We start from the raw sequence: 18,874 nt of genomic DNA on the forward strand, positions 1-18,874 counted from the left end.
TGTATTTCAAATGATAAAAGCATTTTTAAAAAATTGTCACATGCTTATCATAGAAAATTTGGAAAACGTGGAAGAGAGTAATAATAGACTGTGATCCCATCCCACAGAGAACACCCTTGTTAAAATTTCAGTGTACAGGTATATCTAAACTAATATTTTCTGTAAGAAAGGTTTTTCTAATTTTTCTGGAAGAACTTACATGAATTTATGTGATTAGAAAATATGTATACCCTTGATATTTTGTATGGATATATTTCCTCCTCTGTTAAAATATGGTGTTTTGAATCCCATCATCTGCTATGTAAGGAACTTCTTGATACCTTCTTTATCTTACATCTTCAACCTTTTGCTCTCTACTGGTTCCTTCCTTTCAATCCATCAATGTTTGAGTCTTTTCATTTAATTGGATCTTTTAAAATTTCATTAGTTTTCCCTATATAAGTCTTTCTTTTCCTGGGTTAAATTTAGTCCTAATTATTTTGTTTATTTAGATGTTGTATACATGAGATTGTTTCCTTAATATTCTTTTCAAGTTGTTCATTTATGGTGTATAAAAACACAACTGATTATTGTGTATTGATCTCATACCCTGTGTGTTTGCGGAATGTATTCATTAGGTCTAACGGGGTTTTTTTTCCTCATGCATTTTCTACATGAAGAGCCATGCCATCTGTGAATACAGACAGTTTTACTTCTTTACAATTTGAATGCATTTTGTTTCTTTTTCCTGCTCTGGTAGGATTTCCACTAGAGTATTGAATAGCAGTGGTGAAAGTGGACATCCTGATCTTAGGGCGAAATCTTCAAAATTTTTACCATTGACTGTTATGTCAGTTATCTATTTTTATAAAACCCCATTTATAATGTTGAAGAAATTCCCTTTATTCCTAGTTGTTTTATGCTTTTCAAAGGCAAACCATGCCCCTCCCCCTTTAAAAATTTAATCCTCAAAGCATGACTTATGGTTAAATGTTCAGTAAAGCTCTGTTAAATTTTAATAAATAAACGAGTTAAGCTCCCCGCACCCTTAAGTGACTCTAATAGTCTATTTACTATAGCTTGTATCATTTAACTTTGAGGCTTCAAGTTCTTTTCCTTATGAAACAGATTGTCATTGAATATTAAATTTGTTTAGAAAGTTTTTGGGGTTTTTTTGTTTTTTAATTTTTTTTTTTTTAGTTATACATATACACGATATCATTATTTTGTTTGTTTGGATTTTTATGTGGTGCTAAGGATCAAACCCAGTGCCTCACATGTGCGAGGCAAGCATTCTGCCACAGAGCCACAACCCCAGCCCCTGTTTTTTTATAAACCTACTGAAGATTTTCTTAAACCTACTGAACAGCTTTATTTAAGAGTGTTAACATGCTTCTAAATAAAATATATTTGTGTATGTGTACACAATAAAATATTAATAAATTCAACCTAGTATCTGATAAGATTCATATAGGAAGACATGGTTTGTTTGGGAAGAGCTGTGTCCTTATAGTACATGTGAATAAAAGATTTTGTTAAATAACTTAACCAAATGACTCGCTAGGAGGATTTTTGAAAAATCACCTTAAAACAGCCTAACAATTGGTAATTAAAAGCCATTAATGTTAATACTGTTCTAGCTTAGTTCTTTTCATTCTGTGTAATCAAATCCTATTTCTTTAAAAAAAATTTTTTTTGTAGTTGTAAATGGACAGAATGCCTCTATTTATTTATTTATTTAAAGAAAGAGAATTTTTTAATATTTATTTTTTAGTTTTCGGTGGACACAACATCTTTATTTTATTTTTATGTGGTGCTGAGGATCGAACCCAGAGCTCCGTGCATGCCAGGCGAGCGTGTTACTGTTTGAGCCACATCCCCAGCCCAAGAATGCCTTTATTTTGTTTGTTTATTTTTATGTGATGCTGAGGATGGAACCCAGATCCTCATGCATGCTAGGCAAGCACTGTGCTGCTGAGCTACAGCCCAGCCCCAAATCCTAGTTCTTTAGAGAAGATTGACCACTTTTCATTTATCTAAATACATACATTTCTTTAAAAACGTTTTCCATTAATGTAGATAGACAACAGAAATATCTAAAAAGCTTTTGTCAGGTACTTCTTAATAGGGAAATGTAGACAAATGTAAGAAATGGCTCTTTTGCCATGATGAGATTTGCATCATAGTCAGTGAGACAAGACCTTTAGAATAGGCACACTAAAACTGGTATCTGTCAACTCCCAAGTTATTTATATATATGTAAACGTTTCTTGGGAAAGTATTTTATAACTTGCTTTAGATTTGTTCTTTAGATACCTGTGGTTATAAAATGGTAAGAATCACTGCCCTTGAAAGTCAGTAGCGTACCAACTCAAGAAAGCAAAATATTCTTCCTCTCAAATGGGAGAAATTCCAACAATCTGCATGTGTAGGAACTTTGCAGTTTTTCATGATAACCAAACTTCTTAGTAGAATACAACTTTAAGATTTCGAGAACTTGCTGGACATGGTGGCACACATCTATAATCCCAGCAGCTCAGGATGATGAGACAGGAGAACCACAAGTTCAAAGCCAGCTTCAGCAAAAAGCAACTCATTGAGACCTTGGGGATGTGGCTCAGTGGTTGAGTGCCCCTGAGTTCAATCCCTGATACCCGGAAAAAGAAAAAGAAAACTTTCAGAGAACTTGCTATGTACTAGTTTTGGCTTTCAAATACCAGATTTTAGCTGTGTTTTCTTAACTCAGTAAAAATCAGTGTAAAGAATTGTATTTTGGGCTGGGGATGTGGCTCAAGTGGTAGCGTGCTCGCCTGGCATGCGTGCGGCCCGGGTTCGATCCTCAGCACCACATACAAACAAAGATGTTGTGTCCGCCTATAACTGAAAAATAAATATTAAAAAATTCTCTCTCTCTGTCCTCTCTTACTCTCTCTTTAAAAAAAAAAAAAAAGAATTGTATTTTATTCCTATATAGAAACAAACAAAAATGTACAGTTTTTAAAAAGTCTGAGCCCATCCCATGCTCTACTAGGGGGCCTAAAACCCCACTTTAAGAGTAGAAAATTTTGTCATTATATAATTAAACTTCCACCCATGGCATATGTACATATCTAGAAGCTTTCCTAAAAGCTTTCTTGCATTGAGTTAGTTGAGATATTAAATATATTTAGTTTTTAAACCTCATTTTCTTTTAGTATTGCCTTTCTTTTAGTATTGCCTGTGTTTATTCCTTTCTTCTGCTTTATCAGAACACAGAATCATTTTTCTTAAGTATAGTATATAAGTCTTACAGTGGTCTCATTACATATATTAAAATGGTTAGTTTTCAAAGCTATCATAAGAATATTTGGAATTGATAATAAAATGATCATATCCCATACTTTAAAGATTTAAAGTTTATGTTTATTAAGAATTTAGTGCTGGAGCCAGGCTCAGTGGCGCATCCTGTAATCCCAGCAGCTCAGGAGGCTGACACAGGAGGATTGCAAGTTCAAAACCAGCCTCAGCAAATAGCGAGGCGCTAAGCAACTCAGCGAGACCCTGTCTCTAAATAAAATATAAAAATGGGCTGGATGTGGCTTAGTGATTAAGCACCCCTGGATTCAATCCTTGGTGCAAAAAAAAAAAAAAAAGAATTTAGTATTGGGGAAAGAATATAGCTCAATAGTAGAGTTATGGTAGAGTTCTTGCAAAGCATGTGTAAGGCCCTAGCTTCAATCCCAGAACCTCAAAAAAAATAAATAAATAAGAATTTGGGACTGGAGATATAGGTCAGTGATAGATCATTTGCTTGGCATGTATGAGACCTAGTGTTTAGTCCCCAGCACTGAAGAATTTTTAGAATTGTGTGCTTTGGGTAGTTTTAGCTTTCCTTTATTTTGCTCCTCATACACTGATATAGACAAGGGGGTAACATCTGTTTTTTTCCCCTCTTCCTTTTTTCCTAAATCAATACCTAGACTGGACTGACATCCTTTGAAGTGGTTTCTCATTATTCTTTGAGTAAAATTTGATATTCTTTACCTGGCCTAAAATCCATGCATGATCTGCCCTGCCCTGCTTGCCCATCTACAGCCTGAGGCTCATATATTTACTTCTAGTTTGCCATTGTATAGAATGTACTCTGAAATCGTCTCAAGAGCATTTAACAACCAGAGCAAATTACTGTCATTATCCACCATGCTTTTTTGTTTTCTTAAGAACAACTTAATATAACCTAAAATTATTATTTTTTAATTGTTTCTTTTTTTTTTACCTCTTTACCTCCATATAGAGTGTAAGCTCAAACTAAAATATAAGGAGAAATTGTCTTTTTTCCCTGTGTCCTTCGTTTCTATATTCTGGGTAACTTAATAGATGGTACTAATCAAATAATTGTTAGTTAATTGCTCCATCTATAGGTATTAGGCATATACTCTGAATAATATCTTAAAGAATTTTTGGCTAAAAATTGTCACCATTTTTAGTACTATCATTTGGCCATTTTTATCATGTTTTTCTAGTTGTTAATAAGAAATAATAAGTATTAATCTCAAAATGTAGAATTAAAATTTCACTTTTGACAGGTTGACTTTGGCAGAATATCATGAACAGGAAGAAATTTTCAAACTTAGACTAGGACATCTCAAAAAGGTATGTGAAACATGCTGGATTTTTAGTTTAATTTGCTACCAAAGTAGAGAATTGTGTTTTTTGTATTTTAGAAGCCAAAACTTAAGAAAAAGATGCCAAATTTAGAACCCCCAGACCAAAAAAACAAGCAAAAAACTCTTAAGTTGCATTTGTATCTTGAGTATATTAAAATAACATTTCTTCACTTTGTGACAACTAACTTTAAAAATACTGAGATTCTGATATTCCAGGGTCTTTAGATTACTCTTCAGTGCCACCTTTTGATAGAAAATGTTTGATTTTTAAGATAAAATGTAAAATTCCATGTTGTATGTGTCCGTTTCATAATGAATTAAAATAACAACTCTCAAAAACATTCTTAAATTCTTTGGCTTAATTTTTTTTGTCAAATGCTTCTTTACGTGTTTTGATTAAAATATGTACATAAAGTTTAAAAGAAATAATCATTAGTCATAAAATGACATAATTTAGAAAAAACTTTGTTATTGTAAATTTTTATAATATATAGCTTTGTACTTGTTTGTTAACTCTGAAGTTGTATAAATTCCATTGATTTTATAGGTCTTTATTTTAATTCAAACTGTTTTTAAGAACTAGTGATAAGAAAGTAGAGTTTTTCCCTGCCAAATGAAGTTTCTAATAGACATAAAGATTCCTTTGTTCTACCCAGTGTTTTATTTTGGTTTCTGCTTGTCTGATTTATTTAAAAATTTTAACAGGCTAAAGTATAGCTAAAAAGGAGTTGATGAACTAGTTAAAGACACTATCTATGAGGTTATCTCCCTTGGGTAGGGTGAAACAGGACTGAGAAATCCATTCTGGTAGCTGCTACCATCACACTATATACTAACTTGTTTTTGTAATATTATCAATATGCCAGAGACGCCTGTCTTTGCTTACAGAGAATAGAAAAAATATATATATAAATATATACACACTGCCATTTGGTTATAGGGAATAGAAAAATGTTTTGTGTTTTTGTAGATGTGTAATATATAATTTGTATCTGTGTCCTTTACTAAACTATAATCGTCTCTGCCACTGCCCAGAAAGCTTCAACCTAAATTACTTGAACAGTGAGTTCCAAATTATTTATTTTGGTCATTTTTTTAAAAAAGTCCTTTATTTTCTATTGCAATTAATGACTTTTTCCTGATCTTTGAGATACAGTAGACAGCTTTTGTCTATTTTCTACATCAGATGGAACAATAGAACTGTAGTAATCATTCTGTAGTAATAGAACTATATTGGATCTATGGAACTGTGGCAGCAAAGAAGGGATTTTTAGTACAGGATGAATCACAAGTATTTATGTGCCTACCTAAGCTATTTTAATAATGCTTATTCTTGATATCCCATATAAAAAGCTACCAATTATTTTCTAACCAGCCTTTGGTGATAAAGAAATAGATATTTAGTTTTACTAGTATGTACAACTAAGTATATATTTAGAATTCTACCTCAAGGGTTATTCACATGTAATAACAAAGTTTAAATTACATAATGATTACATTGTATATGTGTGCCTTATGAAAAATCTTATCTTATGAAAATTCAAAATTTTAAAGCAGTTTAATTCAGAATTGACTACGTATTTTACAAAAAAAAAACAACACTTTTGAAAAGGCTTCAGAGGAGAGTTTGTTTTGGGGTTTTGGTTGGTTGATGATTAATTTATAGCTTTCCTTGTGTTTGGGAAATATTTGTTTCTATAAATAATACGTTTATTTTCTAAATTGAAGAATACTTATGCATCTAGTTATTATATAAATACTTACAAATTATTATGGAATACTTCACGTTCTGTTCTAACCTTCATATTATCCTCTTTCCCAATGTTTGACTTCTACATTCTTCATATTCACTCATTCTTTCTAATAATTGTCCTTTCTATAATCTTTTTCGTGCTTTCCCCCCCCACCCCAGCTTTTATCAAATTTACTGAGCAGTCTTAGATTTCTGACTTTATCTTCTTAATCTACAACTTTTCCTTGACCTCCATCATAGAATATTTTGGGAGAATGGATCACTAATAATGCTGAAATATACCTGTATGTTTTGAATTACATTTTCTTCTGAGAGACTATTTTGGATGAGAAGAATGAATGCATTTATAAAGAATGTTGCTAGTAGTACATATAGAGGATAAAACTAAGCAAGTAATGTCACCTTTAGAGCACAAATAAATAGCAGGTGTCTGCTTACAATTGGGTACTATTTAATTGTGCAATTAAAAAATAACAAGCAGTAAGGTTCATGTATTAAAAATAGATTTCTAAAGCACAGTTGGAAATAGGTCATTATAAATAGGTTATTCTGTTTTCTTAAAAAAAAAGATTGAATAAACTTTTAACACAGAAGACAGGCTTTAGTCAAGAGAAAAGACATTACCACCACTATATTATTAGCTCTCTGTGGTTCTGGGTTTATTAGGCTGACACAAAGTATACCCAAACCTGTAAGTTGTGTAGCTACTACCACATGCTGGATCAGATCTGATCTTTGAATATTTAATGACCATGTAACTTGTACAGCCAGTAACCTGTGGGATGTCAGTTTAAGGTTTAGGTTTGGAACCTGGCATATTTTTGCATTAGCAGGGGTAACTCTTTCTCTCTCTTCTCTCTTTTCCTTTAATAAATGCTTAACATTAAGCAGAATTATTTATTAGATTAAATTTGTTAGTAGAGAAGTTAAAAACTAACTTCATAAGGAAGCTGATGCAGTATGAACAGATCTTTTTTCCTTTTTTTGAAATGGAATAAATTATGTGCACTGTATTTTGTAATGATATTAATGATAATCAAATAGGTAATCTGAAGTATGAAAAAGTTTATTTACCATTGAATAAGTCATAATGTTCAGTTCACATTCTATGCTAATCTGTAGTGTTGGAAAAATAATAAGTCCAAAGTGGTTAAACTATGATAGAATCAGATAGAAACCTCCAAAAATAAGCTCATGGCTATGATAAAGTGTTTTTAGTTGGTGTTTCTAATTGCCACCAAAAAGTAAAAGTAAACTTTACTTATGAAATTATTACCTTTGTCTTCTGAGATTAGGAAAGTCACTTTACAGACCACTTTTTTCACTATCAAAAATTCTTTAATATAAATATTGTTTTAGTTATTACTAGTTTTGTATTCATTGCTTACTCATTTACAAGTGATTTATTTTCACACTCTGCCTAATACAGGCATGATTCAAATTCTCATTTCATAATATTACCTTTAAAAAATAATAATATTTTTTGTAGACTTTGAAGTTTTAACCCCTTTTGAGTGAACATAAATTTTAACTTTTTGAATGCAAAGGTCTTTTTTTTTTTGTATTCTTTGACTATTTATAAAGACTACTGACTGACTAGTGAATGACAGAGCCAGAACGTCGACCTCTACTCACCTTTCAGTGGCAACATGCATGTGCTTTATTTCTAAATTTATTTTATTGTAGATGAATAGTAAGTTGATTCTTTGTATTCATAAGAATTAATTCACTGTAGCTCTCATTGCATATCTCCTAAAGTACAGTCTTCAAGTAATGGGAGTATTTGCTCCTCTGGTTTTTTGAGAAACATTACATTTTTTTTCAGAGCAGTGTTAATCAGGTGTTTTACATACATCCTTTTTGTTTCTCTCACATTATGTTCATGATTGTTGTAGCAGCTAAAATATTTCTTTATTGAGCTACTCTATTGATTTTCTGTTCTAAATTTATTTTTAAAGGTCAATGAAGCACGTTTTTTGTAAGATGTATACTCTGGAATATTTTTTTAAAAAAATATCTTAAGGATTTCATAGAACAGAATAAAACTATATAATAAAACATGAGACCATACAAGTTATTACTGAAAATATTTCAAAAAGAAAGTAACTTTGGACTGGGGCTGTAGCTCAGCAGTAGAGCACTTGCCTTGTACATGTGAGGTGCTAGGTTTGATCCACAGCACCATATAAAAATAAATAAATAAAATAAAGGTATTGGGCCCATCTACAACTAAAAAAAATTATTAACAAAAAAGAAAGTAACTTTTCTGTTACCAATACTTATGCATAACTGCCTCAGTGTTCACTTATGAAAAACTTAATAGTTGCAAAGGCAACTGTTTCCTGTCTTTTAAAAGTTGTTTCTCACCGGGTGTGGTGGTACAAGCCTTCAATCCCAGCGACTGGATGCTGAGGCAAGAGGATCATAAGTTTGAGGACAGTCTCTGCAATATAGCAAGGTCCTAAGTATTTAGTGAGATCCTTCTCAAAATAAAAACAGCTGGGGATGTAGCTTACTGGTAAAGTACCCTCTTGGTTCTATCCCTTGTACAAAAAAATAAAAAAAAAAAAAAAAAAAAAGAAGAAGAAGAAGTTCTTTAAGGCAAAGCCTCAAACATTCCTATATTATGTATTTCTGCCCCATGTGGAATCTTAGGATTTAAGGAAACAAATCACACACCAGTTGATCCTGTTTTGATAATAGTCTTTCATAAACTCAAGTTATGGGAAAACAATTATCTTTGTGATTTGAGAAGCTCTGCTAGGTTGTTTGTATAATCAGATTATCATTCAGAAGTTGAAGACAAGAAAGAAATGATTTGAAAGGACTGTTATAAATGAACACATATGAGGGGGAAAATTCCTGAAAAACCAACTTCCTTATGATAGATTCTCTCTGTAGTCATAATGCTTTTAAAAAGATACAAATTGCCAGTCATACTTACAAGGGAATAGAATTTTTGAAGTTATTAGAATCTGTAACTATGTCTTGACACTGCTGTTACTCAAGTTTGTAATATGAACAGCATATGGATATGTGTTGCTCTTTGTTTTCTAGTCTTCAAATTTCATCATCTTCTTGGTTATTTAAATATTTGATTATTAAGGTTGGACGGCTCAGTATCAAATATTAAATAGCATAGTAGGAATTGGCTTTAATGTGTGTTTGGTGTGTGCGTGTGAGAGTATGTTTATTTGATTTGTAAGCCCTAAATATACATGCCAAAAGTTTAACTGGGAAAACATAACCAATTTGTGATTGAAACAGGATTAGTCAAGAATCATCAGCACCAACACAAAGGTATCTTTACAGACCGAAGGAATCAGCTAAACAATTTACAGTCATCTCAATCTCTACTAAAACAAAAATCACATCCAACATGCCACCTGACACCATTTCTTTCTCTCTCTCTCCTTTGCTCCTTGCGATGTGGCATTCATCTCTCCTTGTGCCTCCGTTCTGAAGAGATAACAGTATAGCAACAACTCTGCCACTGAAATCCTGTTCTCTGACCGATATTGGCACCTGCAAAGAGAAACAACCAGTAACAGGCAGCAGCAGCATCAGTATTAATCTTCCATGATGAAATCTTTACAGGTCAAGAACAAGTACACAGCTCTTTCTCACTCCTTCACAGTGGACTATGCAACTAGTTGAAATGGAAGACAATGGATTGTCTACAAGCCTTTTGAACAGTGGAGAATACAGGGCATTGGTTTTAGGTGACTTGACCCCCAAATATTCTTGGAGTTTGATATCCCTTCTGGTCTTTCTTTTTAGAATACCATAATCATCTTAGTATGACCACAAAGATTTAAGTTTGCATAAAGTGGCATTTTCTTGTCACTTTAGATTTGAATTAAAATAATGAGCAAACATAATGTTAGAGGGCTTAATCTTTGTTCATCTGTGTTCATCTCAATATTAATGACCATGACCAAAATAAATATTTTGAGAATTCTTCTATCAATTAAATAAAGCCAACTACATTGTACACTGTGTTCTATAGAATGTAACACAGATGCTACTTGCATAGGCAGTGGTTTGCAGTGGAAATGCATGAAGCTTGAAATAATCACAGTTAAGCTCATGAAGAATGTTATGACTTGGTGTATGTGGACAAGAAAGGTGCTAAGAAGTGTTGGAATTCTTCATTAATATTTGTCTTTACTGCTTTTCACTTAAAAACTAGTAGCCTATAAAAGGTGTTTGCTGAGAGAACATGAAACTAGTTTATAGATGGGAAATTCTCAGTCATTTATATTCTACCTCCTATTTTCTTAAGGACCTTCAGATATTCTTGGCTCTGATTTTTCACATTTGTAATCAGACATCTTGGTAGTAGATGATGTTCATTTACCAAAATGAAAATTTAGAGATAAAAGTTGTTTTACTCCCTTAGTGTTCAATATGAATCCAGTTGTTACATAAGCAATGAAATGTAAAAGTTTTTATACATTTGGAAAGAACCTTAGAAGTCATGTTTTCCATTACTTAGATCAGAGTTTGTTTAATTCAGATTTGTAGTTCAGTCTAGAGAACACTGTTTTACAAAAAAGAGAAAAGTTTCTTAGCTACCAGTCTTTCCCTTTAAAAATCATACAGATTGTTAAAGCCATGATATTTATATGCACATGCATATTGGAAGAGTTGAAGACTAGACTTTTGCTGTTATTGGATGGAGAGTTAAATCTTCTCATGCTGTTAAAATCTTTGTAATCCACCAACATCCTGAGAAAGGCTAAAAAGCAGCAAAAAGCTAAGAGAAAAGCCTACAGTATACTATAGTAAGGTCTTGTATCTGTGTATGCTAGGGCTTGGTGTCAGCACTTTGGTTAGTGTTTAACATTAAGGAATTTCAGCCCCATGATACAGTGATATATAAATATACTGTTTAAAATTTGCCAGTCATTAGATTTGTTACATTTATTTGCTGCTGAGGAGGTTGTGGGCTTATTTATTTATTGTTTTTTGTTTGTTTGATTTTTTTTTCTTTTTTTGGTGGTGGTGGTTGTTGTTTAAATAAAATGGAGGAAAATACAGAAAATCAGAACCAACTTATTTTAGCATAAGTCATTCCTTGTTAAGGTTTCAGTGTATTTGTTTATGCACTTGAGAATAAACCACCACTCCTCCTCTTCTCTTAAAAGGCAGTGAAGGACTTAAAGGGTGGAGAGAAGAAAACATTAGTAGTAAATGTTGTATTCTAATCTTACCTAATTAAATACACCTGAGGAAGATACACCATGCTCCCATCAATGGTGACCTTTTGGATGTTTAGTGATGGCAATGGGAGGGAATATTTATATAGTTGGAAAAGAAAACACATAGGAATTCATAACTTTTGTTCTCCCCTCCCCCCATCTTACTCAGAAATATGATTATGGGCCAGTAGTTTTTAAATTAAGATAAATTCAGACACGCTTTGTATAGGTGGTTTTTGGAAGTTGTTGGCTCATATTTATGTCAGTTCAGATCTCCCATATCTGTATTTAGAATTTGGGAATGCATGTATCTTTGATTTATTTATATGTGGTGCTGAGAATTGAACCCAGTGCCTCACATATACTAGGCAAGTGCTCTACCACTGAGCTACAACCAGCCCCTCTGTTACTTTTTAATAGTGCATTTTGTCAGTTTCACCTTTCACTTGCCTGGTGATAATCTTTAGAATGTCATTATTAATAGTTGATGAAACAAGTCTTTGAGGACTTAAAGGTGTTAATTTTTAAGTAAATTCAGTATCAAGCTTTTTGAAATCTCAGTCTGAACTAGTTTTTTTAAATTAATGTTGTTTGGATACTGTTGCATTTCTGTGCTTCCCCATTTTTATAATATGCCATACAAATTACTTTCTTTCACCAACCCTTGTGGATTATAGGCAAGTTGAGAGTGCTATATCAAAATACTTCCTGGGCTGGGGGTGGCAGGTGTAGCTCAGTAGTAGAGCACTTGTTTAGCATGAGGAAGGCCCTGAATTCAGTCCTCAGCATTGCAAAAACAAATGAAATATTTCCTATCTTATCTTGGCTTTTTTTAATATAAAAAAAGGAAATTTGGAGAAATTAAGTTTTTTTGGTGGGATAAAATATAATATACATTCAAATTTTACTAAATACTTTTCAAAACTGTTTAATTTGGGAATGAAATATATCAGATTTAAATGTTGAAATACATTTTATAACTCTTCAAAGCCTTCACACTCTACCTTTCATTTAATAATTATCTTTTTTGAAAATTTGTTACAATAGGAAATGCTTACTCCAAATTCATCTGGTAGTTTTAACCTGAAAGTTAACAGTTTCTTCATTACTATTGCTTGCTTTTGGCTTAGAAGAGAGTTGAGCCAAGGAGATATTAAGTTATTAGAGGAGACTTTGTTTACAAATTGAAAACATTTCTGTGGTGAAGATCTGTGAGAGACAAAACTGTTGTAGGATGAATCTTCCATATATATAATGAAAAATTTTAAATGTCGCAGGTGGTGTTTTTGCAGGTTATTTTAAACAGTGAGGCAGTATTGAGATATGTTGCTGTATACTTGTGTGACTTGGTTTTTTTATATAATTCAGAATATCAGAGCTTTTTTTAAAGTACTGTTAAAACTGCTTTAGTATGTAGTGTTACATTGTTTATTATTGTGCCTTTAAATAGATAAGAGCTATGTCCATTTATTTTGTACTTGATCACCAAAACTACCTCTCTTCAATACAGTCTATTATTCATGTTCCTTTTACATTGTAATTGCCTACAGAGACCTAATCATTCTCAATGTTATTTCTTTCTTTGTTTCTTTTAAATTTTCCATTTTAATTAACTGCTCAGCTCCTGGATTAATCCAGGGTTGAAACTTAAGTGTTCTTACTAAAGTCAGTTCAGCTGGTTGGATTCTCTTTTATTGTACTGATCTGGCCTAGTTTTGCTGTGAGTTTGAGGATTCCATTCTATAGTGATTAGTTGTGAATCCAGGTCATCCTCATTTCTCCTAAACCCTCTGAAAAAGATTAATTCTGAGGATGTCCCAGAGGTTAATGTCAGTTTCAAGCAAGTAGAGTATAGCCTATAGGATAAACCTTTGGAAATGATCTGAATGTATCTTAAAGATAAATTAGTTGTTGAAACTACTGCTTTCTAGACTCTTGTGCCCTGCAGCCAGATCCAGTCTGGGCAGTGCCCCTTTCTATGAGGAGAGAATACTAGACAGTATTGCCTCTGACATTTGTTTAATAGGATGTGTATTAGTCTGTTCAGGTTGCCATAATAAAATAGGAGGCTGGATGGCTTAAACAATAGAAATTTATTTTCTTGTTTTGAAATCTTAAAAGTTTTAATATTAAAGGTCCAACAGGATTTAGTTTCTGGTGAGTGGTCTCTTCTGGCTTATGTATAGCCTTTTCTCTTTGTTCTTTGGGAGGTGGTGGGGCACTCTTCTCACAAGACCAATAATCCCATTATGAGGGCACCACCCTCAGGTACATATCCAATGCTAATGACCTCCTAGAAAGCCCTGTCTCCAAATACCATCATATTGGGTTTTAGAGCTTCATTATATGAATTTGAAGGGATCACAGATATTTAGTTCATTGTAGCGTATATACTTTTTTCATTGGGATTTGAGAGAAATTACTTAGAGTTGTGGAATTATCTCTCATCCAGAATCATGTTGTTTTATATTATGGCCTATACTACTGTGAAATGTTGCGTTACAAGATGGAAAATACAAACAAATTTTACTGGCGTATGGATTTATTTGTAAGGAAGGTTCAGGTAAAGTTTCGTCCTTTGACATTTCTTCCTAATTACTGAGAATCCAGTAATTTCCCCTAGTTCTTTGAACATTTTTTTCCCTCAGTAAATGTAACAGTTCAAAATGAATGAAGATTGACTGCTTTTATTTTGTAAAATTTTATGGAGCACATTTGTCATGTTTTATAGAGGAGGAAAACTTTCTTTAATTTACTGATATAGACAGATATTTTATTTTCTTAAGTAAGTATTTTGTGATATTGGTTATAGATGTGATTATAAAACAAATGTAAATAGGTGCATCAACAATCTAGTTGAATCTCATAATTATATATATGTATGACTCAGTAAATTTAACTTCAGTAAATTGGCTGTTGAAATAGTCTCCCTATGCCACAGTTTCAAAAAAAAGTTAAAATTATTTCAGGTGGTATTTTAATAGGCTTCAAGTATTTAAAATTTAGCCAGCCTACCAAATGTTAGTACAAAGACAAATACAAAGAGAAAAAGTTACCCCTTTCTAGATTCAGTAATCTAAATTAAGATCTTCCATATTCATAGGCACATCTATATGACCAGTTTCTTATTCTGTCTTGTATGACTAAATTAAGATAGCTAAGTTATGTTTTGAGTTTATTGTTGCAAAGTTTTTAAATTCATTTCCTGTTATAATGACTCTTAGATTAATGAATATCCTAGTATGTCACCTTACTTTTTTCTTCATTAAGAAAAATATTTGTAGCCAAGTACAGTGGCACACTGTTGTAATTTCAGCAGCTTGGGAGGCTAAGGCAGGAGGATTAAAAGTTTGAGGCTAGCCTCAACAATTGAGTGAGACCCTGTCTTAAAATTGAAAAATCAAAAGGGTTGGGGATGTAACTTAGTGGTAGAGTGCCCTTGAATTCAATCCCAAGTACTGAAGGTGGGCAGAGAAAGACAAAAAATATTTATGACTGAAGCTATATTAAATGAGGAAATTGTAATTAAGACAGTCTGTTAAGTGTACCTGTTTAGAAAAATCAAAATTCTAGAAAGGTTTCTCTTCATTTAATTTTCCATTTATCATGTAAGTCTAATCTATTAAATATCTTTGCAAAAAGTTGTTGTGGTTGAATTCCACTTTAAATAATAAAAGTAACCCTAAGAGTTAAGTAGAATACAAACAATTTAGTTAGACTTAGTTTTTTAAAATCTTTGAAGATTTGTGTTTTCTCCATACTACTTAAAGTATTCCTTTCAACTTCTTAGGTATAGATGTAATAGACTTTACACCTCTGTTATCTATATTTGAATGAAATGATAATATTTATATTTCAAAATAAATTTCAGAATTATTAATATTTTGAGGTAAAAATAATTTAGTAAAGGAAAAGCAAAAGAGCTAATGAAATATTCAGAAATAATCTCTGTTGCATGTGGTCTAAGTTTGTAATTGTATTGGGTACATATTAAGCTAAGGTAATCTTTATTTACTCAACAATATTTATTCAGAATATTTAAAAACAGGACATTTCTAGATATTTCCACCAGAATTTGCTATGTACACGTACATCCTTTAAGTAGTACTGAAGTTTATATTGACAAAAGTGTGTGTGTGAGAGAGAGTGAGTAACATGGGTGCTATATCTGCTTATTTGTTTTGGCATCTAGTTTAAGTTTTTCTGAAAATCATGTATTTGCATCTAGTTTAAGTTTTTCTGAAAATCATGTATTTTAAAGACACGAAAAATACATTCATAAAAATATTATTAAATAGTGGTTAAAGTGCTTAAATCTTTAGTCTGCCTATGTTTGCTCTGATAACTGAGGATCCAACACAGCATTCCCTACATTTTTTATTTTACTGTCTCTTTAGGATTACAGTAGGATTTATTCCAAATATTGTAAAGTCTAGGAATACTCAATGATTCTATCTTCTTCTTTTCTTCCTCTTTTAATTATTATAAAATTTCTTCATTTTATGTGTTTTATACTAAGTTCTTCCCTCTTAAATTAAAATTTGGATGGACAAAAAGTAAGATTTTCAGGTCATTTTGTTTTATAACTTCAGACTATCTTGCACTCACTTTTGGTACAGACGTTATAAAAGTAGATTTCTTGTACTACAGAACAAAATCCACCATCTCATTAGGTCTAGATTTTTTTTATGTGGAGGATGGTTTCTTGACATAGGCTTTTTGCCTTATCTTTTTCTATCTTTCAGGCATTGAAAAAAAGCACTTTGGTCTTTTAACTCGGTGGAACTTTATAATGCACTATTCTTCCCATCACTGTAGAAAATTGATGCATGGGTAAAAATATCTTTTTTATATCACAAATAAATTGAGCTTGTTATAGTCCCCTCTCTTCATTTTCAGGAAGAGGCAGAAATCCAGGCAGAACTTGAACGTTTGGAAAGAGTCAGAAATCTTCACATACGGGAGCTCAAAAGAATAAACAATGAAGATAATTCACAGTGAGTCATTATTTGTATTTGAGTTGTATATGATAAAAGTTCCCTTCCCCCTCCTCCATGAAGAGTGTAAACACACTGTTTCCTTGTCAGGCCTTTCATCACACATAGAAAAGATCCACAGTCTTTCTCACAGCTTTGAAGGCCTTGTATGCTGGTTCCTGACTATTGCACCATTCCATCTCTGTCATCCTTCCCTTATTTACATGTCACAAGCACATTGAACTCCTCAGACATGTCAGGCCTAGTCCCATCTCAGGGTTTTAGTACTTACCATTTCCTTTACTGAAATGTTTTTCCTCTAAATACCAGAGTGGCTTACTTTTTATTTCACTCCAGATGTTTATTAGAGAGGCTGTCCGTCAACCTCCCTATCTCAGAAAACGGTCCCTGTCTCATGTTATTCCCTATATCAGTATGCTTACCTTGCTTTATTTTTTCATAGTATTTATTACTATCTGGAAAAATTTCACTTATTATCTGTCTCCTGCCAGACAGTAAGCCTCATGAGAAAATGAAGTTGGTTTTATTCTTGTTGTAGCACCAGAACCTAGACCAGTGTCTGACATATGACAGGCACTTAATAAATATTTGTTGCCTGAATATCAAAGTTAATGTTATATTATTGGAGGAGAAATTATTTCAACTAAAAGTATTCTAGTGTGCCATATGTGCAAGAATTATGCATTATGCAAGAATTTGGGAAGAAATGGAAAACAATTATAAATTATAATTCTCTGTTCTTGATCCCTAGTAATCAAAATGAGTGCCATGAATAGTATACGTTAAAGGAATGCAAAGCAAAGAAAGTAACCCAGTGTGTGAGGTGAATGAAATAATGAGAGTTATAGAATAACCCAAATTCTATCAGTTAAAATTCAAATAAAGCAGATAGGATAAAACTAATTTAAAATTAACTATTCTAAGCCATGTGGAGTGACAACCCCCTGTAATGCCAGCTGCTTGAGAGATTGAGGCAGAAGGATGGCAGGTGCAGAGCCAGCTTCAGCAGTTCAGACCCTGTCTCAGAATAAAGAATAAAAAGGGATAGGTATGTAGCTCAATAGAAGAACATCCCTGAGTTGAAATCCCAAGTAATAAAAAAAGGTAAATAAGTAAATAAAATAAGATGAACTATTCTGAAAATTAGGCTCAAACTTTGTAGATATGACTTAGATTGTTTAAAATAAAGTGAATTGTTTCAGATTTACAATATGCCTTAAAACTAAATAGCAGTTTCTCTTATTCACAGGATTCTTAGGAAAGCTCAAATTATCCAACCTACACTCAATTGATTTTGAATAAGATAATAAAACAATGTATTTGCACTTGGAATTATAAAGCTATTGTTGCCTTCTTTTTTTTTTTTTTTTTTTTTTTGAACTACATTTTTCTGCTAATACCTGCCATATATTAGCTGTTAAGTTTAAGTTACTTATCCTCTTAGTATCTATATAAAATAGATCCAGTAGTGGGACCTTTGAGTTAAGTGCTTAAGATGTAGAGGGTACCATAATTGTTACGTAGTAATAACAGTAATATTGCTTATAAGTTCTAAAAAATCTTTACTTTTTAAATTGGTTTTCAAAGTTTTATTTTATGGATGTGCAAAGACAGTAAAATTTTATCATTTATAAATAAAATTATTTTAATTATGTAGTATAAAATCAGCCATAACTCTCAATATAAAAGTATATTTTCCAGCCAGGCATGGTGGCGCAGGCCTGTAATCCCAGAGGCTTGGGAGGCTGAGGCAGAAGGATTGAGAGTTCAAAGCCAGCCTAAGCAAAAGCAAGCCACTAAGCAATTCAGTGAGACCCTGTCTCTAAATAAAATACAAAATAGGACTGGGGATGTGGCTCAGAGATCATGTGCCCCTGAGTTCAATACCCGCCCCCATAAAAAAGTATATTTTACCACAGAAATCATTGCTGAAGAATAAGTAGGGAAGGCATTTCATGTCAATACAGTCCTGTAATCCCATGACCTGGGAGGCTGAGACAGAAGAATTGCAAGTTTGAGGCTAGCCTCAGCAGCTTGGCTAGGCCCTAAGTAACTTAGTGAAACACGGTCTCAAAATCAAAAATTTAAAAAGGGCTAAAGATATAGCTCAGTAGTAAAGTACCCTTGGATTAAATTCCCATTGCAAAGAAGAAGAAAACAAAAATACAGTAAATGTTGTCTTTATGAGAGTACTGTAATTTGTCAGGCTTTGTAAGTACAAAATTATTAAGATAGGTGATATTCCTGAAGAGAATGAAAAGAAATATTGATGAAACGTGAAATTATCAGTAGAGG

The 18,874-nt window shown here is 32.5% G+C and overlaps 1 protein-coding gene across 1 annotated transcript in view; it reads left to right on the forward strand.

Annotated features, from left to right (window-relative positions):
* Tlk1 (tousled like kinase 1) overlaps positions 1-18,874 on the forward strand; it is a 130,468-nt gene that overhangs the window by 100,353 nt on the left and 11,241 nt on the right. Inside the window, exons 12-13 of the mRNA XM_076865737.2 lie at positions 4,545-4,611; positions 16,482-16,579. Coding sequence (XP_076721852.1) covers positions 4,545-4,611; positions 16,482-16,579 — 165 coding nt within the window. The remainder of the gene's footprint in view (positions 1-4,544; positions 4,612-16,481; positions 16,580-18,874) is intronic.

This window comes from Callospermophilus lateralis, chromosome 9 (genome assembly GCF_048772815.1).
Source record: "Callospermophilus lateralis isolate mCalLat2 chromosome 9, mCalLat2.hap1, whole genome shotgun sequence".
Taxonomy (NCBI): Eukaryota; Metazoa; Chordata; class Mammalia; order Rodentia; family Sciuridae; genus Callospermophilus; species Callospermophilus lateralis.